The sequence below is a fragment of the Hippopotamus amphibius genome, chromosome 1 (assembly GCF_030028045.1).
Source record: "Hippopotamus amphibius kiboko isolate mHipAmp2 chromosome 1, mHipAmp2.hap2, whole genome shotgun sequence".
NCBI classification, from domain to species: Eukaryota; Metazoa; Chordata; class Mammalia; order Artiodactyla; family Hippopotamidae; genus Hippopotamus; species Hippopotamus amphibius.
In genome coordinates this window covers 122237883-122261224 of record NC_080186.1, presented here as the reverse complement: position 1 = coordinate 122261224, position 23342 = coordinate 122237883, and the positions used below count along the sequence as shown (strand labels likewise).

Genomic DNA, 23342 nt, shown 5'->3' with positions numbered 1-23342 from the left:
CCCATTTCCCTGATCTCGTCTCTTACACCCCAGCAGCCTCTTTCCCTTCTATAATATCGTTTTCTTTTCAAGATAGTCCTGATGGATATTTTAACCCGATTTCACAGGGTAAAAATGTCATTGGGCCTCAGCATGTGATTTTCTGCCTCCTTGAATTAGCTCTGAGACATCGAAGAGTCGCCCTTCCAAGGACGCAGGGAAATGGCATAGGAAACACCAGGACTCCCCCACGTCTCCATCCCCATCACTCTCGAGCACGTCCATGCACACGCACTCGTCTCAAGCTCCAGCCATCAACCCACTCGAACTAGGAAAGGTGAAATAAGGAACTTTGCATCTTAGGAATGACTCACAGTCTTTGGTGTCCAGAAGAGAATGCTGACATTGGGTGACTTACCGGAGAGCAGCGCAGCCATCCAGAGCAGCATGAGGCCGGGCATGGAGGAGGGAACCTAGGGCAGACTGAAGGCAGGGATGAGGCTGGCAGGGAGAGCATCTAGGCCACAGGCCCAGGGCTGGGTGGGTGACCCCCTCTGACCTGGGTGGTGTTACCACTTGATAATCTAAATACAGGAAGTGGGGAAGAAACTCTAAAAGCTCAAATTGGTATTTCTTTTTTGGTAGAAGGAGTGTTAAACGAATGAATTTTCTTGGCCGTGAAGCATAAAGGAGTCATGTGACCACTAGCAAGCCCTCTGGCGCTCTCTGTGGTTTGAAAAAGCTCATGCTGGGAACTGGGGTGGGACATGGCTATGGAAAGACCCAGAGACCGCTAGAACTTGCTTGGCCTCAGCATCACCTAGTCTGGAAGGTAGCACAGTGCTAGAAGCACTAAGATCATCCACCGCCCACCCTGAGCCACGCCTAGTTCTCCAAGGTGCCTCTTCTTCGGGGAGAAATGCGTCTGGACACTGCAGTGCGGCAGAGAAGTGGAATCGTGAAAAGAGTGCACAGGACTGTCAGTCCAAGAGAGAATCGGGGACTGGTGAGGCTGGGGTAGAATGGGGCTGGAGGTTCTGAATCTGAGGCTTTAAGACGGTTAGGTTATTATTTTGAGAGGAACCGTTCGTTAAAAGCCACCAGTAGGAGAGTGAACAGGCAAGCCACAGGGAGGCAAAGTATTTTCAATACATATGGCTGACAAAGGACTCACATCCATTATGTAAGAATTTCTACAAGTCAATAAGAAAAAAGACCACCCACTAGAAACATAGGACAATATTTTGGATGGGTGCTTCACAAAAGCAGATATGCACGTGTCTAATAAACACAGGATATGGAACTTGACTTCATAAATCACCGTGGAAATGCAAACTTAAACTGCAATGGGATACCACTACACCCCCCAGAAGAATGGCCAGAACTAGAGACAGCCAAGTGCTGGCAAGGATGTGAAGCAACTAGAACTCCCGTACACTTCCAGAGGGAATACAAATTGATACAGCCACTTTGGAAAAGCATGTGGCAGAAGCTACTGAAACCGAACGTATGTCTGCCTGATGACCCAGCATTTTCACTCCTAGTATTGATATATGCACACGTGTGTGTATCAAAAGGCAGCTGCAAGAATGTTCCGAGGAGTGTCACTTGTAACAGATAAAAACTGGAAACCACTGGTCTCTCAACCGAGAAGGTGGCCATTCTCCCACCCCCACATCCTTTGAAGACTGAACATGTGAGTTTAAGGTGAAGCATGGAGAGTTGGGTAAAATACCAGGAAGCAGTTTCTGACGGTAAGGTTGTTCCTGGAATTCTTTAGGTGAGAAGTTTCGTAGAGTCTGGAAAGAATTTGCTGTGCTTACTGCTGAAGGCAGGAATGGAGAGGGTGAGTTTTCTAAGTTTTCTTGCCCGAGATTCTCTGATTCAGTGGAAATGGGAAACCAACCTGGCCTGCCAGGCAATTGTTTTGAGACTCGGTTGATTGGGAGAGAGGTAAAAGGAGTGAGGAAGTAACGTTGGAATTGAATATCTTGTTGGGTCAGCTTGAGATGTTAACATGTACACATTTTCTTCTATTGTTCTCCTTCCAACAGATCTCCCGACTTGAGCTGTCTTTAACTTTGTTCAGCTGCAGGTGTAGAGCGTAACGTGACAGCCCTGCAGGGCTGCAGCTAAGGTAGGAGACAGGGCAACCACAAGTGGTCTAGCTTGCAAGCACTCGAGGTGTTTTGCAGGCAGAACCCTTGAAGTCTTGGCCCCTGGCTGCTTCTACTTTCACTGGGTTCCAGCAGCTTGAGTGTGTGAAGTCTCCCCCACTTCTCACTCCACCCCTGCAGGGTGAGATTTGGTTACACCTTCAGAGGTGTTAGTGAAATTGGCTCTCTGAGCTGAAGGGGCTGCACACCGCTTCTTGGGGATGAAGATTACTCGAGGGAAGTAGGGTTGCTCCCAGGTTAGACTTCTTCCGGACCCAGGCTGACCTTGAATCAAGACTGAGATGGGCTGGTGGAATCAAAACCCAACATACTAATATGCTAAGGGAAATGAAGGGCTAAAAGGAGGGGGGGCGTATAACAGACTGGAGATTCTCAGCCAGAAGGGGCTTGGAGCCCAGGGGCCCTCATTCCTCAGGGTCAGCTGGCGGGGGAGCAGTGCTGAGGGACAATGGCTTCTGGGAGTGGGGGGATTCAGCCCCAGCCCTAGGAGGTAAGGGGCGAGAGTGGGGTAGGTAGCTGTGGTTAGGGGCAGCTCTGGGCATGGAGACACCCACCTGAGCTTAAATCCTTGCTCTGGATACTAATCTGCTGAGAGCTTGGTGATGTTTCTTACCTCTCTGCACCACAAAGTCCTTAGCTCTAAAGTGGACAAACGATTAGTCCTGCATCACAGGGGTGTTAGGAAGGTTAAAGGAGATAAAACCGTGAGACACGCTTAGACAGTGCTGGTGGGGGTGATGTTCTCCGGGCTGTCCAGTTCACTTACTAGCCACATGTCGCTACTTGTGGTTGGCTGGTGGGACCGAAGAACTGAAATTTTAATTGTCTTTAATTTTACTTAATTTATGTTTATTAAAAATTTTATTTATTTATTGGGCTGTGCCAGGTCTTAGTTGCAGCATGCAGGATCTTTAGTTGTGGCATGCGAACTCTTAGTTGCGGCATGTGGTATCAAGTTCCCTGACCAGGGATCAAACCTGGGCCCCCTGCATTGGGAGCATGGAGTCTTAACCACTGCCCACCAGGGAATTTTACTTAATTTTACTTAATTTAAATTTAAATAGCCAGCAAATCAACTACACTCCAATGTAAAATAAAAGTTCAGTTAAAACAATAAAAATAAATTTAAAGAGCTACATGTGGCTAGTGGGTGCCTTGTTCAATATTGCAGCCTTAGCACAATGCTTGGCAAGTGAGAAGAGCTTGACGATTAGCTGTTGTTGTGAGGAAAGGAGTGCAGGAGCCTTGAGCCACCAGAGCCTTCCTCTCAACCTTAGCTTGTACTGGTAAGGCTCAGAGAGGGGAAGTAATTTGTGCGGAAGTACTCAGCCATGAAGCCTGCTGGGCCTGGAGCCACATCCCTAGCTGGGACTGGAAGCCCAAGGAAAGACTTGACATCATTTCTCTGAGTTATATTTGAAAGAGAGGGCTGAGGAAATTTATCAAAAGCCTAGAATTTAGGATAGGAGCTGTAAAGACCAGGAGTCCAGTGACCAGGAAGCCAGCCTGGGAACGCAGCTCTGAGCCTGGCCTGCAGGGGGCAGACAGCACCCTGAGGCATCCGCTCACCCTCTTACCCTCTCCCTCCTAGACACCTGGAGAAGCTTGGAAGGGCCGATGGGAAACTCTGTATCAGGTCTGCAGCGACCCCTAGTGGCTACATGGACAACTGCCCTGACGAGAGCATCTTTATTAATACTGAAAGGTCCTTCTCTATCCACCCACCCACCTATCCATCAAGCTTTATTTTTTATTTTTTACTTCTTGCTCAATGCCCTGTCCACCCCTGCCTCCGGGAGCTCAGGAAGAGACAGGCATACACTCAATATAGTTTTGCATTTTAAAGCATTTTTTCATGCCTCCACTATCCTATTTCATCAGACTGTATCGTATTTGTTTTACTGTCTTTCTCTAATTCCAGTTTGTGATCTCCCCAAAGCCAAGAGCCAAGTCTAATTTATCTTTGTGTCTCTAGGCCTAGCATAGTAAAAGTTTCAAGATACAGCAAAGTATAATTGTTAGAAGTTCTGGAGTCAAAGAGTTGGGTTCTAATTCTGGTTCTGCTGCTTACTAAGTGGAGGATGGGGGTTGGGGGGGAGTGGGTTAATATCACTAACCTCAGATTTTAAATCTCTAACAAGGTAGTAATGACACTGATTTCCAGTATCGTGGAGAGGATTACACTTTTGCACACACAATATCTTGTACACTCATCCCTCCACCTAAAACTGGGGTCACACATATTTTCTTAGGAGCCTTGTACCACCAATGCTACATGAACCTTTCTCTCCCGTAAATTTGGTCACATCATTTCAACTGGATCTTTCTGAAAGATGCTCTGAAAGATGGTCAAATCTCTTTTGTCAAACCAAACCAAACCAAACCAAACCAAACCAAACCAAACCAAACCATTCCAGCAACCCTTCTCTTAACTCCACACCCACCACAAGCCCCATTCACAGTCACTCTACTTCAAAGAGTAGAATATGGTGGTGCTTCCCAGTCGGCGTTCTGAGACTCACTGGTGTGTCTCGAATGGTTACAGGTGTTATAAGATATTAATTTTGTCAGCCCTCGGGGCAGCTGGGTGGGCTACACTTCCAGTGGGGAGCAGCCTTGCTCAATTACCCAAAGTTCCGTTTAAAGATAGTTTTCTGTATGTGCCACAAAGCGAAAGGGCTTGAGAAGCAGAGACGTGTACTCTGCCATCCCCCCTTCTCCTTTGCTCCCCTCTTACTCATCCCTCAACCAACTCCAGTTTGGCTTCTGCCTCCTTCACGCCTCCAGCATATCCAACGGATGGGCTTTTGTCCACATTCTGTTTGATTTCATGCTCACGTTGTCACCGCTGATTCCTGCCTCCTTCCCTAAACATTGGGACACCAGGATACATCTCCTCGTTTTCCTCCCCACTCTCTGCAGGCTCTGCTCCCTCCCCCAGGGGCTTTAAAGAAGTTCTTCTGACCCCAGTCCAGGCCCTTTTCTCTTTTCACTCTATAGTGTCTCTCAATAGTCTCATCTGTGCCCATGGTTTAAATGATCACATCTAATGCAAAGACTCCCAAATTTGTCTTTCTAATGCAGGGTATAACCTTGCAATTCAGATATGAAACTGCAGGGGGAGGGATAAATTGGGAGATTGGGATTGACATATATACACTACTATATATAAAACAGGTAACCGATAAGGACTTACTATATATAACACAGGGAACTCTTCTCAATATTCTGTAATGGCCTATATGGGAAAAGAATCTAAAAAAGAGTGGAAATATGTATACGTATATTTGATTCACTTTGCTGTACACCTGAAACTAACACAACATTGTAAATCAACTATACTCCAATAAAATTTTTCAAAAAATGATATGACACTGCTTACCTGAGAGCCCTGCATGGAGGTCTCAGAGGTTTCTTAAGCTCAGTGTGTTGAGACTGAATCCAGCGCCTGCCTTCAAACCTGGTCCTCTTCTGGTGTTTCCTGTATTGGTTGGCAGTACCACTCACCACCTAGCTGTGAAAGTCAGAAACCTGGGTGTCATGACTCTGATTTGTCCCAGAGTGCAAAACTGTTCCCCTCCTATGACTCTTTTGGATAACGGGTGTCGGGTGTATGCGTGCTTTGTATTTCCATCGTTTACTATTTCCCCACTGCCTGCTCCCACCGTCAGTCTGCCTGAATCCCAGTCATGTCTTAGATTTCAATTTATGAAACTCTTCCTATGGAAGCTCTTCCCTGACCACCCCCAGGCTGGCTTAGGGGCACATAACCTCTGTCTCAGCCTTCAGCACACCCATCTGGCATTGTAATCGCCTCTTGTTTGCATTCCCTCCACAGGACTGCAAGCTCCCAGAGGGCATGGGGCATGTTTGTCTTGTTCTTTGCTGTGTATTCAGTGCCTGGTTCTACAAATGTGCGTGGGATGGAGACTGAGATACAGCAGAGGCCCCCCGCTTACTGGTCCTGCGTATGTAACAGCCAGCAGGAGGGCTCTGCTCAATCGTCACCTGATCTGCCCTTCTTCAGGTTCTCTCACCCCCACTCCATTCTCTGATTCATAAATAAGTGGGTCTGGGGGTGAGATTTCCCTGCCTAAGGTGCTTGGTTGTCTCTGAGTTAGCCTAGTATCCAAATAACTCAGTACAGTAAGTCCCCCTATTCCTTCCTTCCTGGCAATGGGAGATCATCAACTTCTTTGAGGGGAGGGGCGGTGCTCCCATTTAATCTATGTTTCTTTGAATCACAACTCCACCCCCACCTGTATTTCCTTACTTCTGATTGTATACATACCCATGACATTCTTCCTTGCATATATATTCCTACTTAGCATGTTAAAGTTTTTTTTCAGTTGTGCTTCAGATAGGGCAGCCTAGAAGCCTGTGGTCACCAAAAGCAACCTTAGAAATTAGGGAATGGCTCCACAGAAGCAGCTGGAAATGGATGCAGGCACATTCTTCCCTGGAGATTGAGGAAGAAAAGCATATATAATTAAAACAACAAATTGAATTTTTTGAGGTTGCCTGTTCACCATTGTCAAACATAATCTATTTCATGCATTTATGCAGAATGCATAAAATAGGTCAGATTTCACTTTCTTCAGTTTGCTTATTTTTTTCTCCAGTTCCCTGCATAGACACAGAACCCAGATGGAAATGGGAAGACTGTTGACTTGTGTACTTAGAGAAGGTGGTGCTAAAGGATTCAGTGCACTGGACCCTGGGAATTGGATGCCCGTGAGCAAATAAAAACTAAAAAGAGGCAATGAGGTATCTGGGAAAGACCATGCTGTTTGGAATCAGACAGACCTGAGTTAGAACCCGGGCTCAGCTGCATTCACTGTGCAGCTTGGATTTCACTCTCGTTCCTCTCCTCCCTGCATTCACTCCTTCCGCTCCTCCCACCACCAATTTCTCTTTCCACTAGGTTCTTTTCATCTGCTTAAGGACACGCCCAAGTATCATCTCAAACCAGACAAACCTTGCCCTCTGCCTTCCTCATCTCTTTCAGCTTCCACCTGGGCTTCTTCTCCCTTTACTGCCAAGCTTCGCAAAAGAGCCGCCCACACTCCCCGTCTCCTCTTCTGCAATCTTTGCGCACTCCTCAGTCTTGGGTGATCCGGTGTCAGCCCCCACCTCACCCCCGACCTGCCTCTGTCACAGCCACAGTGACTCCTGGGCGGCTAGCCTCTCATCATCTGGCTACTCGCAGCATTTCCAACAGCCGAACTGCTTCCCTCTCGAAACACTTTTCTTTCTTGGCATCCATCTCATCCCCCTTGTCTGAGCGCCCTCCTACCTCCCTGGCCACTCCTTCTTAGTCTGTTTGCTGGACCCTTCTCTTCTTCCTGATCCTGAATGTAGGGGTCCTCAGCGTTCAGTCTTGGGCTCCCCTCCCCTCCCCTTCCCATCACTTCTCTTCACTGTTTACACTGTCTCCCTAGTCCCACGGCTTTAGATAGTGTAGGGCAAACCCAAATTTATATCTCCTGACCTGACCCGACCTCTCTGGTGGACTTTGACCCCTAATATACAACTGGTGGCTCTCCTCCTCCACTGGGGTAGTTCACAAATATCTCAAACTTAGCATATCCAAAATAAAACCCTTCATCCCTCTCCTTGCTGGGAACAAACTACCCTTCCCCTGTCCCTGCCCTCCTCCCCGTCCCTGCCCTCCTCCCCATGTTTTCTCAACTTAGTAAGCACCACCACTAGTTACTCAGATAGAAACTTGAGTCATTCCTCACAGCTACTCTATTATCCGGTTCTATTGATTCCTCTCCAAAATATATCTCAAATCCACCTAATTCTGCCCATCTTTTCTGCCACCATTATACTGGAGCTCCTGATATCTCTTGTCTGCATTTCTGTGAAAGCCTCTTAATTCTTTTCCCACCTCTGCTCTTGCCCTCCCCTGCATTTCACAGGAGAAGAAAGACATGACCTACACAGAATATAAACAAACCCAGTGCAAACTCTCCTTGGCTTAAAACTTCCAACATCTCTCCATTGCACCGAGAATAAAACATGCCCTTTCTTATAACACCCAACAGGGGAAGCCCTGTCTCTCTTTCCGGCTTCATTTGAAACCACCCACTTCTCTGACTTTGCTGAGGATGACACTTCAGTTCGGCTAGACCGCAGCTCCTCCTCCCTCCATGCAGCCTTCATCTGCAGCTCCCTCTGCCTCGGAGGCTCTGCCCCCAACCTCCACCTCTCCCTCCACCCTCTGTGGTGTGTGTGTATGTGTGTGTGTGTGTGTGTGTGTGTGCGCGCGCGTGTGTGCAATGATATAAATGTTAAGAAAAGCATAACATAACATAAGAAGCATCTGGGTACCCACCATGTTTGCTTCATATTTGCATCTTTTGTAAAGAAATAAAGTAGCATGGAATTAGCTGATCCCCCTCTGCTTCTCCCCAGTTCTGTTCTCCCCCCTTCTTTCCCAGAGTTAACTCCTGAATTTGGTATTGATCCTTCCCGTGTTGTTTTTATACTTTCCCTACATGTGTGTGTATCCATCAACAACAGATAGCGTTGTCAGCATAAAATCTTATATACATGGTATTCTATTGTGGGAGGATTCTGCCACTCGCCGGGTTCCTCAGCATGGTTTGTGAGATGCAGCCGCACTGACACAGGTGACTCTATCTGTCATTTCCAAGGTGGCACAGTAGTTCATCCGTCTAACTTTAGTTATACTTCTAATGATCGATAATGGTGCCATTTTCAATTTTTGGCCATAATAAACACTGCTGCAAAGAACATCTGTACAGTCTCCGTGGGCATATATTTGAGAGTTTCTCTAAGGTAAAACCTTAAAATCGGAATTTCTGAATAATAGTGATGCCTCTTCAACTTTACTAGATAGTGCCAGATTGCTCTTCAAAGCGGCAATTTCCACTCTCTCCTCTCCTCCAAATCTTTTCTAAAATTTGAAAACAATACAAAACAAAAACTTCTCCATCTTGAGCTAACACCGAAAAGGACCCAGGTTACTAAAAAAAAAATCTATATGCGTAACATCCAAAATATACAATGCTAACATTTTAACCTATACCTTTGCTTCAGATGTTTTCTTTCTAAGAAACAAAACATTCCGGTTACACTTGAAATTCTCCTATTCTTTCACCACCTTGCCTTCTAGGAGGCAGCTAAGGTCCTGAGTTTGGTGTATCCAAACCATTTATTTGTATAATGTGTATGTATCCATAAACAATGTATAGTATTGTTTGTTTTTGTAAATATACAAATGGAGTTCTGTACCTAATCATCCTGCAGGTTTCTTTCCTACGCACACAACATTGTTTCCAAGATAAATCTGTGTTGATGCCTGTATATCTAGTTCAGTGTTTATTCTCCTAACAATGTATTTTTAGATTGTTTTCAGTTTTTGGCTGTTTAAGCAATGCTGCATACACACTTCAAAAGAGATTTTTGTGTTTTATTCATGCTTACTTTTGAGCCCCTAGAAGTGTGCCTGGCACAAAGAAGGTGCTCAGTAAATTTGTGTTGAGTTAATGAAAAAATGGACAGCCTCATACATGTTTCAAGGCCGCTCACATGCATGTTTCAAGGTTGCTCACTTTGCCCAGAATATACATAGAAAAGTGAAGTGGCTGAATTTTCAGGTTGAGCTCAGCATGTTACTCTCCAAGGGTACTGTTCCGATTTATACATCCCCCAGCAAATGTGAGAATTTTCATTTCCCTTTAGCCTCGCCAACCTTGGTTATTTTGAGATTTGGTGTGTGTGTGCATCCAACCTGATGTATATCAAATCATATCTTCTTGTGTTAATTTGGATTTCCCTAATTCCTTTCTGATCCTCCCCTCCTCCCACCAATTGACTTCCTTTGTGGCTTCCAGGTTATCAGATGAGCAGAAGTGGGTTGGGGTGGGTTCAGAGTCACTCTTAAGCTCTCAAGGGGGCAGCCTGACTCTTGCATGGGTCTAGAGCTCTCCATGCACTCCCAGCCTCCTTCCGTTCCTGGGAGGTTTTGAGTTCATGTACTAGGCCAGATCCAGGACCTCAGGGCTGAAGAGCAAAGTGTGGAGACCCAGGGCACTCTCCCTGCCCAGTCCCACGGAGCTCTGAAGGCTCCTGTGAGGGGCAGGAGAGGGCTCCCTGGGTGCCCATGCTGGTCTGTTATTATCAGGGTCTCTAGCTGGAGAGTGCCAGCCAGGAGAGCCTGGGACCCAGGATGCTCTGGCTTTTGTAGTGGCCTCAAAGCCTCAGAGGACTCTGCGTGTTCCCCTGGTGGGAGCTGTCTTTGGTGTCGCTGGCACTGCCCCTCCTTGGCACACACCATGCCCTCCACTTACAGGAGAATATGCCACATGGTCTGTTTGCCTCCTCAGTATTTAACAAATCAACCACTATTTGGAGAAAAGAGACAAGTTTGAAGGTAAGGGGATGGATGTAACGGGAGAGAGAGCTGGGGAGTGGGGATGCAAATGAGGTGGAAAGTTTGAGCTCACGGGGTACCCCTTGGCCTTGGGACAGTCAGGGGAAAAACTGGGGCGCTGGGCTGAATGTAGCACCAGCGGTCACCACCCCGTAGGCCTTTGAATTGGGTCAACAGCCCAAGATGTAAAATGTGACGCCAGTGGATCAGCCAGAGCAGTGGGTGTGCAGGAGCCGGTGCCAGCTGCCATCGGAAAGGCACACGTCCCTAGCATGTAGGGATGACACACACATGAGGTCCTTTCCCATCTGAGAAGCATTAAAAAATCATAACCTGCAAGCCCAGAGGGTGAGCACTCTGACTTAACAACCCTTTCACTTTCTTTTGCAAAGCATTGAAGTCATTAACTTCCAGCAAGCAGGGAAATGTTCTTACTTTTCTCTTCTGAAAAGTCTCAAAAATCAGCCACGGTGAGACCTTGTCTCACGTTGGCAGCGTTAAATCACAAAGCACAGTACTGCTGCTAAGTAATGGGGCCATCCTCTCACTGTGTAACTTAAGAAAATTGAAACCTAGTGACATGTCCTCTGCTTGGAAGCCGGTGGTGACTCCACACTGTGGACCATCTATGATCCCATTGGTGTGAGGTTCTGCTGCCCTTTCACCGCTTTCATCTAACCACGTGCTTTCTGCTACCCACTGGTTGAAGTTTTTGCCTCACTCATGCCAGCTGACTCCCTACATCTTTCCCTCTCCCTCACTGCCACCCATTCATGTTGCCCATCTCTCTCTAAGCTTTCCTATGTGGACTTGCTACCTGACACATAACGTATATTTTTAAAAATTAATTAATTAATTAATTAATTTTATTGGCTGTGTTGGGTCTTTTTTGCTGTGCACGGGCTTTCTTTAGTTGTGGTGAGTGGGGGCTACTCTTCGTTGTGTTGTGCAGGCTCCTCATTGCCGTGGCTTCTCCTATTGCAGAGCTCGGGATCTAGGCATGTGGGCTTCAGTAGTTGCAGCACATGGGCTCAATAGTTGTGGCTCATGAGCTCTAAAGCGCAGGCTCAATAGTTGTGGCGCATGGGCTTAGTTGCTCTGCAGCATGTGGGATCTTCCTGGAGCAGGGATGGAACCTGTGTCCCCTGCATTGGCAGGTGGATTCTTAACCACTGCACCACCCAGGTAGCCCCATGTGTATTTTTAGTAACACCCAAATTTGTGTGTCACTTTAGGCTATCTGACCCCACACTCTGCATCTCACTGAAGGTCCAGCTTTGTGAAATTTACCAGATGTACTCCTCTTATCTCTTTAATCACTCCAGCAGTAAGTATTTATACATTGCATCTTTTCTAAGTGTACGTATCCATCTTTGCATACACACTTAGGGGTGTACACCTGGCACGTACTCCCCACTAGATTATACAACCCCTAAATTTGTTCTTTTCTTCCCATTTCTGCATCTATGTGCAGATACCCAGGCAGGTGACGACATGTCAGTCAGTTGCCACGTGCTTATCGAGCACCCAGGTGCCAGACTGGATGCTACGGGCATGGGCACAGTCCTTAGACTCTAGTCGGAAAGAGAGAAGTTAACTGAGGGAATCGTTATAGGTGAGCAAAGGGCTGCAAAGTAGAAGGACAGATGCTTTGGGAATATGTGTGGGTACACGTGGGGGTGGCTGGATGCCATTCCCCAGGAAATGATGTTAAACTGAGATCTATAGTGGGGGTAGAAGTTGGGAGCTAGACAGAGCTGGGGAACAAATCATCTCAGGCAAAGGGAATAGCATATGCCCAGATGGTCATAAAGCATCTGGTAACATGCAGGAAAGGGTTAATTCACCTGGCGTGGGTTGCCCCAATCTTATACATTCCAAGACCTTAAGGACTGCCCCTGGACCAGCTCCTGCAAGATGACCTCTAAGCTCTTGGAATATCCTGCCTAAGAAGAGTGCCTTTGTATCTCTGAGACCTTGGGCCAGGCCAGATGGTCTATGCTAACAAAATGACATGGTGAATGCCTGGTTTTATATGCTGAGGCTGCTTGGGGCCTTCTATATCAATGTGACCTCTGTGGGGGCTAGGGACTGAGGAGCTAAGGTCAGTTATGTAGGCGTTGCCTACATGTTACATGATGGACCCCTAACAAAAACCCTGGAACCACAGCCAGGGTGAAGCACCCTGGCAGTATTTCTTATGTGTTGTCACACTCTGCTGCTGGGAGAATTAAGCACTGTCCGTGCAACTCCACTCAGAAAGCATAACTGGAAGCTCCCATCTGGTTTCTCCTGGGCTCTGCCCATGTGCTTTTCCCCTTTGTTGATTGTAATTTGTATCCTTTCACTGCAGTAAACCAAAATGGAGAGGAAAATAGCTCTTCTGTGAGTCCCTCTAGCAAATCATCACAACGGAGGGTGATCTTGGGGACCCCAGCACAGACAGAGCAGAGAGAACAAGGGCTATGGGGGAGGGGAACAAATGAGGTGATGGGGGAGATGCAGAAAGAGACTGGACTCCTCAGAGCATTATAGGTCATGGTCAAGAAGGACATGGTTCTGGGACTTCCCTGGTGGTCCAGTGGTTAAGACTCCATGCTCCCAATGCAGGGAGCCAGGGTTTGAGCCCTGGTCAGGGAACTGGATCCCGCATGTGGCAATTAAGAGTCCACATGCAGCAATGAAGATCCCATGCGCTGCAACTAAGACCGGGAGCAGCCAAATAAATAAATAAATATATATGTATACTTTTAAAAAAAATAATGGCATGGTTCTGCCTGTGGGCTTGATTCCAATGTGATTACTTTATTTAATTCTATCCCATGGCCCTAGACTACATCCAGCCCTGACTGGATCTCACAAAATGTGTGTAAAGAAAACATGCCAATCATGAATTTGCTTGTGGTGGGGTTGGGGGAGCCCAAGGGCACATAAAACCCCCTGGAGGGGATGAGCAGTGTCACCTGTCTGGATGGCTGCACCCATTATTTCCCGTATGGTCTGTCTTGGGTTTGGAGCTGAGTCACTACTCGATATATACTGGTAAAGAAGAAACAGTGGCCTGTTTATTATAAAAGCTCGGGGGAAAAAAAATCGCAGGACTATTTTCTGTACTGAATTCCACATAATGAAAACTCAGAGGTGACGTCACCTATCTGTTTCATGGTCACATATCCATGGTGACAGAATAAGTCAAGGGAAAAATAGGGTGAGAGAGTGGTTGCAGCGATTTAAGCAATTTGTTGGCACAAAGGACTCAGTTATCAAGGTTGCAAATAAGTCATCAACTTCAGGCATGGACGTGCACCAAAGTGTTTCTCAAATTTCTGCTTGCTTGAACAAACATGCTGCCTTCTCAAGCGTGTGCCCTGAATGCATAATAGCTGGAGAAAACTGTTAAAGTAATGGAAGTAGTGCTTATGTAACTCATTTCTAAGTCAACAGGGGACTATATTTTTGTGCACGAGGCTTGAGGCAGAAGCCTGTTAGGCGTGATGGCTGTGCTGGTGGCCCGACACTCCCAAGTCAGAGAGGCCCTGCCAGGGCCTGGGGCAGCAGCAGGACGTGGGGTAGGGGGGTGGGGGTGGGGGAACCGTGTGATCTCAGAGCTCCGCCAATGGCCCCATGAGCCAAGTGCCTCGATTCTGGAGAACACAAGATGCTGTTATATAATTTCTAATTACAATGAAGTCTCTGCTCTCTGTCCCCAAGAGGGAAGGCAGTTGATACTTAGACAAACCCAAGTTTGAGTCCTGTTCTAGCTCTGTGACTTTGGGTGTGTTGCTTAAACTCTCTGGGCCTCAGTTTACTCCTCTGTGCATTGGTCATTATAGTAAGACCTTATCCATAGGGTTGTTCTGAAGACTCGATGAGATAACACCTATAAAGCACTTGGCACAGCACCGAGCATGCATTAAGGGCTCAAACAACAACACAACAAGAAATAATGTTAAGGTTTTTAATAAATCCTCAGGCAGAAAAAGACATTTTCAAGGGCTTGATGCCAATCACATGTGCCTCAAGACTGTCATGCTGGGTGAGGATATCCATGTGCTCTGAATTAGATAATAGTGGATGTGACAGAAGTGCACTAGGGAATCAGCTTCACTATTTTGGCCTTCAATGCTCCGGTTGCGCTTTAAACACTAGCCTGTAACTCAGGCTGCCGGCCTCAATGTCAGATGCAGGGCTGTTCTTTGGACTTCTAAGAGGATGAAGAGAGTGAATGTTGGAGGCTGTGCTAAGATGGCCCCCGAGGTCAAGTTCTGATCATGAAGACCCCCATGTAACTGGAACCAGGGGGAGGTCCTGGCAGGTGGGATGTCTGGTGAAAGGAGCATGAGTCTGGAGCTACCACTTGGGTTTGATCCCAGCTCCTTCACTACCAGTGTGTGAAGCTTCTTCACTGCAAGTGTGAGGTTCGGGCAAGTTACTGGTCTCTAAACTTCAGTTCCTTCATCCGTACAAAGGGGAAAATACCTGACTTGCAGAGTGACTATAAGGATAAACTGATACAGTGCAATGTATGTAACACACCTACTATATGGTAGGTGCTTCATAAATGAGGATATAAGTAAGCAAAGTACAGTCATGGCAAAGTGTGAAATGCATTAGTGGTACCTGATACTGTTTTGTGACAAAGCAACCCTGTGAGACCAAACTAGTTTCTTTCTTAGAAAGACTGGCAAGATACAGACAGCAGGTTTGATATGAAGCTTGGCAGATGGGTGCAGTTCATTCTGGGAAATGGTTTATGGTTTGGATCAAATCCCTGCCCGGGGTGACAAGTTTATCACTGCCCTGGGAAGACCTGATCTAGGGGACCATAGCGGGGCAGGTGGAGAGGGTGTGCGCGAGGGGGATGGCCAGTGACGGGCCGCCCTAGGGGATGTTATGAACGGCTGTAAGGGTGACGGTGAAGCATAGCTCTGAGGGAAGTGAGGGCAGCCGCAGCTATGTGCTGGGACACGTGGCCTGGGTGGCAGTGGTGGAGCCTGCAGCCTGGAGACCAAAAGGACCCCAGTCGGGGCAAGCTGCAGGGGAAGTGGAAGAGGGGGATCCAGGCCAGGGAGGAATGGGCTCAAAGAAGGGCTCCTCCTGTCCTGACTCCAGTTGCTTCTGGACCAGAACAATTTTCTGGGAGAGGAACCCAAGAGATGACGGGTGGATGTTTTCCACATAGAAAAGCCTCCATTCAGCAGGGAACTTGGATCACATGCCAGGGAATAAACACACGTGAAACTTGAAAAACATGAGGGTGGCAGCTGATATTGCAGCTACACCCACCAGCAACTTATCGAGAATTAAACCCTCCTGAGTGTAGAAAGTTAATGGTGTCTGTCACCCTCTTGAAAAGCCAGCCCGGGGAGAGGGGAGGGACTGGGGACGGGTGTCCAACAACATAATGAAAAGGTAATGGTGTGCGATGGTGTTTGATTGGCCCTTTCTTCCCTATCAAGATGTGTGCACCCACGGAAGAAATCCCCACATTTGTTCCCACCTCTACTCCCACAGGAAACGAAAGCCTACAGCTGCATCTGGTGCTTGTTGGTCTGATGCTGTGGTTCTCAACTGGGGCTGATTTTGTCCTCCCGGGGGACATGTGGCAATGTCTGGAGACACTTTTGGTTGTCATATTTCTTTTGGGGGGGGCATACTACTGGCATCTAATGGGTAGAGGTCAAGGATCCTGCTAACTGCCTTACAAAGCACAGTATGGCCCCACAGCAAAGAGCTACCCAGCCCCAGGCATCAGTAGTGCTGGGGTTGAGCAAGCCTGGTCTGAGGCGACACAGAGGTTCTTTGTCGATGGAGGTGGCCTGTTCCTCTCACCTGTCATCTCAGTGTGGGGCAGAACAGGGAAGGGTCACAGCTAGTCTGCAATCCCTCATTGGTAGCTATATACAGAAGACAGGGTGGTGGGAAGGCAAAAAACTGGGGGATGGGATTGAGCCCAAAGGGAGCCTCAGGCTCACCTCGCAAGGTAGATGGAAGGATAAGGGTAGAGCTTTTCATTTCAAGCCAACCCGTACTTATTTAAAAACCGATTTCCTTAAGCACATAATTGTATGTTTATTTCCCTGAGGAACTCTTGAGGCAGAGGCGACCTGCTTAAATTATGGGGATGGAGGCTGCACACAGGGCTTTAATGGGGTTAGAAAAATTTTGTCTCCTCCGAAGAAGGCTTCAGAGGAAGGGAAGGGCAGATTCCTCTCCTGCCGTGTAGAGGATGCGGAGGGGAGGATGGAGTAAGATAGGAACGGAAGGGCAGAAAATGTGAGGAATGGTTGTGTGACCCCAGTGGGTCGGGATCAGACACAGGACTCTGGGGTGCAGCTTCAAGCCTCCTTCTTCTCTCCCCTCATTCTGGTAATTGGAGGGAAGGGATCCAGGTAGTGGGCTGTTCACACCCTTCCTGCCCCACCACCTTCATGTACACACACACACAATCAATATACCCCTTTGGAAGATGCTCTGGTTTGCATTAAGAAACAGAATGGTCCATGCCGTTGTGGCAGGAGTGGGTGGGTGGGCAGGGAAGAGGAGACTTTGATGAGAGGAGGGTGAGGGTTTCAGTGCTTCCCCTCTTCTGCTATTTCTCGCTCTTCTGCTTTAGCCTGAATGCTTGGAACTGTAGGTTCTGCTCTTTGAGAGATGGCCTCACCTGGGTAGGCTGGGCTGGGGACCAAGGGAACAGAATGAAGGAAATGAACTATCCAGACTGGAGAGAGGATAAGGGAGGGGTGGTGGTGGTGGTGAGGGCACTTATAGCCTTTCTCTCACTCCTAGTTTGGCAAGACTCTGGCTCACATTCCTTTTGTCTAAGAGAGCCAGAGGGGGTTGAGTTGTGCGGGCGGCAGAGGAACCAAGATGCAGGAAGGGGCAGGTGGCCTGGAGCTGGCAGCGACCTAGGTTATGAAGGCTGGGGCCTACAGGTAACCCTTGCCTCCTCCCTCTACGTCTCCACTGTGTGTGGAATGCATCTCAGCCACAGTATCTATTCTATGTGGTTGGACTCGTACATAGGCACTCAGTACACATTTCATGATGAATTCCTACCTTATCCAGCCTGGCCTGCCATCACATAAGAGGACAAGAATTAGGCACGAGTTATAGCAAAAAGGGTCCACCTGGCTAGTTTATCCCACTTGTCCTATCTCTTGAAGCTGCAGATGTGGTGGTGGTGCAATGGGGAAGTCGAGGTAACATCTGAGAAACATGGCCAAGGTTCAAGGCCCTGAATTTCTTCATTTAATCATCAAACATCCTCTGCATAACTGCTCTGAGAGGCTAGGTTCTGGCTCTCCCCTGCCTCAGGTTGTGGGGCAGCATCATGGGCTGGAGGTCACAGGTGAGTGACCTTGGGGAATGGAGATGGTGATTATCTATGAGCATCCAGGCCTTCTCTGTCTTAAGAGGGCTAAGAGGATGACACATGTGAGGCATGTGGGCCTGGACTGAGGGGCGGTGTCCACAGGGGCCCTCCTGCCCTGTGAACATTGGAGACCTTGGGTTGCCAGGGATCTGTTTCCTTTTCAGTGACCAGCTCCCCAGAAGACACATCAAATAGTCTCAGAGAGGAGATACATAAGAGTTTCAGCATCTTTAAGAGGCTGAATGTATGCTCAAGTCCTGGCCCAAACTTCCATTTTCCAGAAGTGTGACCTTGGGCCTTTCTGAGCTTTGGCCACCTTATCCAAAGAACAGGGATGGCCCTTCTGCCTTTCCTTTATCACGGGGCTACTGTGAGGCTCAAAAAAGTAGATGCGTGGGAGCACTTTATAAAGACCCACGCAGTGTGAGCTGGTTCTTTATTTATTCAAGGCAGCTGCAGAGGGATCTCCCCCCCCCCCCCCGCCCCCACATGGGTGCAGCTCCAGCCATCCCTCCTACCAGGACCTGCCTGCAGGGAAGGGCTACTTCAGTCTCTTGAGCAAGCCGAGCACTGGAGGGCTTAGCAGTTGATTAGTCCGCTTCCGCGTCTCTGGCCCCATTGAACGCATGGGAGAGGGCCGCGGGGTGCCTGGCAGACGCGTGCTGAGGTCCCTTATTTCGTTCGCTGGTAAAACTGGAAGACCGCCTTCTCCTGCTCATAGGTCTCGATGGAGCCGGGTCGAAGGCGCCGGATCTCAGCGATGGCGTCTCCTGCAGCCAGGCCCCGCTCCTTCACCAGGTAACAGGCCAGCATGGTGCCCGTGCGGCCAAAGCCCAGGGCGCAGTGCACTCCCACCGCCTGCGGAGGGAAGCTGGGTGGGCTGGAGCTCGATGCCTTCCCAACACTCTCCTGCCCCTCACTTGCAAAATACAACCAGGTTTTAAAGATGTAGGGCAATGAAGAATGAAAATATCTGGTGAAGAATTTATTTTATATTGCTTATATATATGTATTTTAACAACTTTTATCGAGATGCAGTTATATTGCTTATATGTTGAAATGATAATATTTTGGACTTGCTGGCTTAAATTATCTTACCAAGATGAATTTCTCCTGCTCATTGGTTACCTTTTACAAATGTGGCTCTGTTACATTTGGACAGAACCCTGCTCTGGAGACTGCTCGATAGCTCCTGACTCCAACCCCCATCTCTTCCGAGTCTGTCCACCCTTTCTCCTCCTCAACTTACAGCGTTAGCTGGTTCCTCGTCGCCTCTCCCCAGCCCAGTTCACACCTCCGAGCCCTCTTTTCACTCCTGCCTCTTACTGCGCCTCCCCCCGCCCCGCTCTGGCCTTGCGTCCTCGTTGCAGCGGCCTTCCGGCTTCGCCTTCTTCCTGCGCTCTCTCTTCCCCGGAGCCCAGTCACGTGATGCCCCGCCCTGACCTCCCCAGCTCCGCGTGACCCGGCTGACCCCCCCCAGCCCCCCCCTCCCGGCGCAAGCCCCGCCCGCTGACCTCTCCCCGGGCGTTGGCCTCGTCCACGATCTTCACGAAGCGGTCGATCTGCTCCGCGCCCGGCGGGCAGAAATCCGGGATGCGCAGCCGGTGCAGGGCGAGGCCGGGGCAGCTGTCGCTGTGCGGGGGTCCGCGCTCCGTCAGCGACACCAAGTGCCGCACACCCTGGTCCAGCAGGAACTGGTAGTGGGCAGGGAGCCGGGGCAGCGCCAGCCCCGCCAGCCGGCCGGGGAGCACCCACGAGAAGTTGGGGGGCTGCACGCCCATGGCTGAGGGAGGGCACAGAACAGCGGGTCCCCAGGGGAGAGGCCGCCCCGCCCCCGGGCCGGGTCACCCTCCACCTACCTGGCCCTGGCGCCTCCTGTGACCACGTGGGCCCCGGGACGCAACCTGGATGGTGTCCTGCTCCGCCGCAGCGGATTGGCCGAGCCGCCGCGGGGGCGGGGCTAGAGCGCCGAACTCCCTGGCTCCGGGTGACCGTGAGGAGCGGTCTGGTCCGGCCCCGCCCCGAGCAGAACAGTCGTTGATTGGTTGGATAGTCAATAATGGGCGGGATTACTGCAGCAGTGCGCACGCGGATTGGTGAACCACGCGAACAGCCGAGAAGGAACGCCTAGAAGGAATGAAGAACTGTTTTCTGTGGATGTGGCAACCCGGGATCGGGCTCTGCTGCTCCCTGGCGGTCGGTGGCAGTGATTGCATCAGTGGCCAACTGCCCTGGCTGCCCAAGGGCCTGGATCTGTCTTAACTTTCGTCACAATGGATACCCAAGGGTTTAAGAGATGGCAAATCTACATCCGCCTTTGGGCAGGAATCGCCTCTGCAATGACTCTGACAAGTCAATATCAGTGACTTTTTGAACTCGTCCAGTAAGCGAGAATCACTACTGTATAGGGGACTACTCTTATTTTCCTACTGCTGGAATTATTAAAAATAAAAAATAAAAAACAGTGTTGCTGCCATCTGGTACCCTGAAATCTTACCCGGGATAGTAATTATATAATAAAACAACAACAACATAAGAATGAACAAACTGAGCATTTACTATGTGCCAGGTATTATTCTAAGTACTTTACATGTATTAACTGATTTGTCACAATACTCTTATGAGTAGGTAATCTAATTAACTGTTTTACAATGAGAAAACGGAAGCTCTGGAGAGGGGCAGGAACTTGACCAAGAAATGGTTTATGGCGGGGGATTTGGAACAAGCAGCCTGGCTCCAGAATCTTTAACAAAGCAGTGTTGTACTCTAAAGTTAAAGAGAAGGTTACTGTCTCTTTACATAACCGTCGTCATGCCCCTCCGCTTGGTTAAACCGTTGCAGGATTTCTTAATTTCTCTGCATATTTCCTGATTCCCAGGTTCTGTGAGTCACCCTTCCCTGGGGAGGCTAGAGTTTATGTGTGTCATTCATAGAAGATGGGGAACTTGATCTGAACACAGCGTCTTAACTATGATCTGGTTCATATCCTCGTCTGAACAATGTGCTTCTAGTGACCAGACTAATTATAATCATGAAAACAGTTAACCCTTATTGCATTTGTTTATGTACCAGGCCCTGTGCCAGATGCTTTCTGGAAGAGCCACATGGGGAAGGTATTTTTATATCCCTTTTGCACATGAGTAATCTGAGGCTTAAAGAAGTTGGTTAACTTAGCCAAGCACAGCCAAGCACACACAGCTAGTAAGTAGCTGGTCTGGTTGCGCCAAGGTCTCTCGCATTCCAAGCCCAGGGTACCTAGCCATGAATATATACTTCCCTCTCTCTGTCCCTATCTACCCCTGACACACATTTGGTTCCAGCAAAATGAAAAGGAATTTTTCTTCCTCCAAAGATCAAAGCCTGCTTGGACCCTGTGGAAAATGCACTTACCGTTTACCTGGCAACTCCAGGCGTCGTCTCCACCTACTCTCCCCAGATTCCAGGAGCTGGCAAATCTACCCTTTCCCTTTCTTCCGTACAATCACAGCCCTGATTAAGCCCTTCCTGTCTGCGCTCCTACTTCCTGCACAACTCCCTATGACTCTTTCTAGCCCATTCCAATTTATTCCTACTGGGTCTCTCAGCCACCAGTCACCCCTTCTCCCCTCCCAGCAACTTCTCTCAATCCCTTGCTCAGGATTTCTGTTTGCACTGCCTCTGGGGACAAGACTCCAGCACTTGCTCCTTTCAGGTTGAACTTTTCTTAGTCCTTTTTCCTTGCTGTCCTTTCTTTGCTCCCTCACTCGTTAGGGAAAAACTCCCCACATCTCTCTCTACCACCCTATGCCCCTTCTTTGCCTCCTTGAGATCCAGCTCAAAGTCCATCTTCTCCAGAAAGAAGACATTTCTGGGGGGAGACAGAGATTCCCATGTGGGTCTCTGCAGGGGTCGAAGTGCATGCATTAACCTACCTGGGCTTCCTTTATAGGAATTCCTCCCCCTTCTCTACTGCTTTGCCCCTGGCTTCCAGCAGTCCCCGAGTAAAGGGGTCCCTGCCTTGGTCTGTGTCCCATTGTCAAGAATACTATTCAGTTTTCTGTCTTGGGCCCTGGGGGCCTGTACTCCCATCTCAGTTTATATAAATATGTCCTCTTAGTATATATAGCAGTTAGTTTATTGGATTGGGGTGATCTGTGTCAGAGCCAAGATGGCATCATTCCACCTTCGAATTTCACATATCTAATACGGAGCCTGATACACAGTGCTCAAAATTGTGAAATGAATGAAAAAATAAGTTGAATGCGTAGGCAAGACTGTGAAGGTACATTTCTGGGCGTGTAGGTGAGCCCCCTATGTGACAATGTGTGTGCATGTGTCTTTTTTTTTTTTTTTTTTTTAACCAGCAAAATGAGTTTATTCAGGAATAGTAGAGAACTGCAATTCGGGGCAAGCAAACTATGGCAAACCATAGGCAAGTTCAGGGAACAGAGGAGAGGGGCTTGCTTTTATAGAGGAAAGGAGGAAATTGAGGAGGGCTGTGATGGTTCTTCATTGGCTACAGCCAGTGGGCAGCTTGTTGTTGATGGGCCAGAAGGAAATCTGTCTTCCTGCTGGAGTGTTTGTGTGTCTTTTTAATTGCATGAGTTGGAGGACTATTTGAATGCTGTGTAGCATCTTCTCTAGATGTACTTTTTACATGCTTGTTAAGGAGAGGATGACTGTGTCAGTATGATCCTGGCTAAGTCTAATTACTGTTTTATCAAAAGGGATACATAAGCCTTGCTCATTGAAGCGTTCTGCACCTGTTGTGTGCATGTGTTTGATCACGTGTGTATGTGAGTGTGTTGAGGGGGGCATTTTCCTGGAGAACAATCTGTTGACCCTGATGGTGGTCTAAATAATAAGCTTAATTTCCCTGACTTCAAGGAATTGACAACATACTGGGGGGGGGGGGGCGGATTTAGACACAAAAGTAATTGTTCTCATAACATATAATAAAGTACTGAACTACTCACCAAAGACAATCAGATCATATATACTGAAAAATTAGTTGTGCAGTAAAAATAATAAGCACAAAAGGTGTCAGTGGGGGAAGGATAAGCTTGGGTTGGAACCACTAGATAAGTGTTAGGAGGACAGGGGTCTTCCTTCTATTTTGTTCTCTGTTCGTTATGAAATACTGGAAATAACATTCTTCGAAAGCTCAACAGAACAGTTTTAGAGCATCCTAGCTCCCCCTTCCCCAGCTGATAAGATGTTTTGACCTACTTCTCTTTGATGTTGAGGCCCCAGTTCTCTGAGGGCTTGATACCAGTGGCAGTTGGAGATGGAATCAGAGTCAGAGATTCCTTCCTCCAAGTAGGTCCCTGTGTCCCACCAAGGCAGAGGATTGCTTGGGTTTGGGTTCCTGTGGCCCTTGGACTGCAGTCAGAGCTCTCAGTGTCTTAAATGTTCTGATCTTTTGTCC

At 48.3% G+C, this 23342-nt stretch overlaps 2 protein-coding genes across 5 annotated transcripts in view; both read right to left on the bottom strand.

Moving 5' to 3' along the window:
- The window catches only part of FCRL6 (Fc receptor like 6), a 34229-nt gene extending 14658 nt beyond the window's left edge, over positions 1-19571 (bottom strand). For 2 of the 4 annotated variants that reach the window (XM_057727311.1, XM_057727337.1), the window contains exons 1-4: positions 19450-19571; positions 6448-6615; positions 5539-5670; positions 398-462 (exon numbers count right to left, since the gene is read on the bottom strand). In XM_057727311.1, coding sequence (XP_057583294.1) covers positions 398-440 — 43 coding nt within the window. In that variant the 5' untranslated portion in view covers positions 441-462; positions 5539-5670; positions 6448-6615; positions 19450-19571. Of the gene's footprint in view, positions 1-397; positions 463-1802; positions 1821-4893; positions 5024-5538; positions 5671-6447; positions 6616-19449 lie in introns of those variants that run through there. The other 2 variants (XM_057727321.1, XM_057727330.1) reach the window with 2 other exon arrangements.
- On the bottom strand, positions 18362-19843 carry DUSP23 (dual specificity phosphatase 23). The gene is made up of 2 exons (XM_057727347.1): positions 19450-19843; positions 18362-18793 (listed from the first exon to the last, which is right to left on the bottom strand). Exons 1-2 carry the CDS (start codon positions 19714-19716, stop codon positions 18608-18610), a joined length of 453 nt encoding a protein of 150 aa, XP_057583330.1. The 5' UTR covers positions 19717-19843; the 3' UTR covers positions 18362-18607.
- Positions 19844-23342: the final 3499 nt, after the last annotated feature.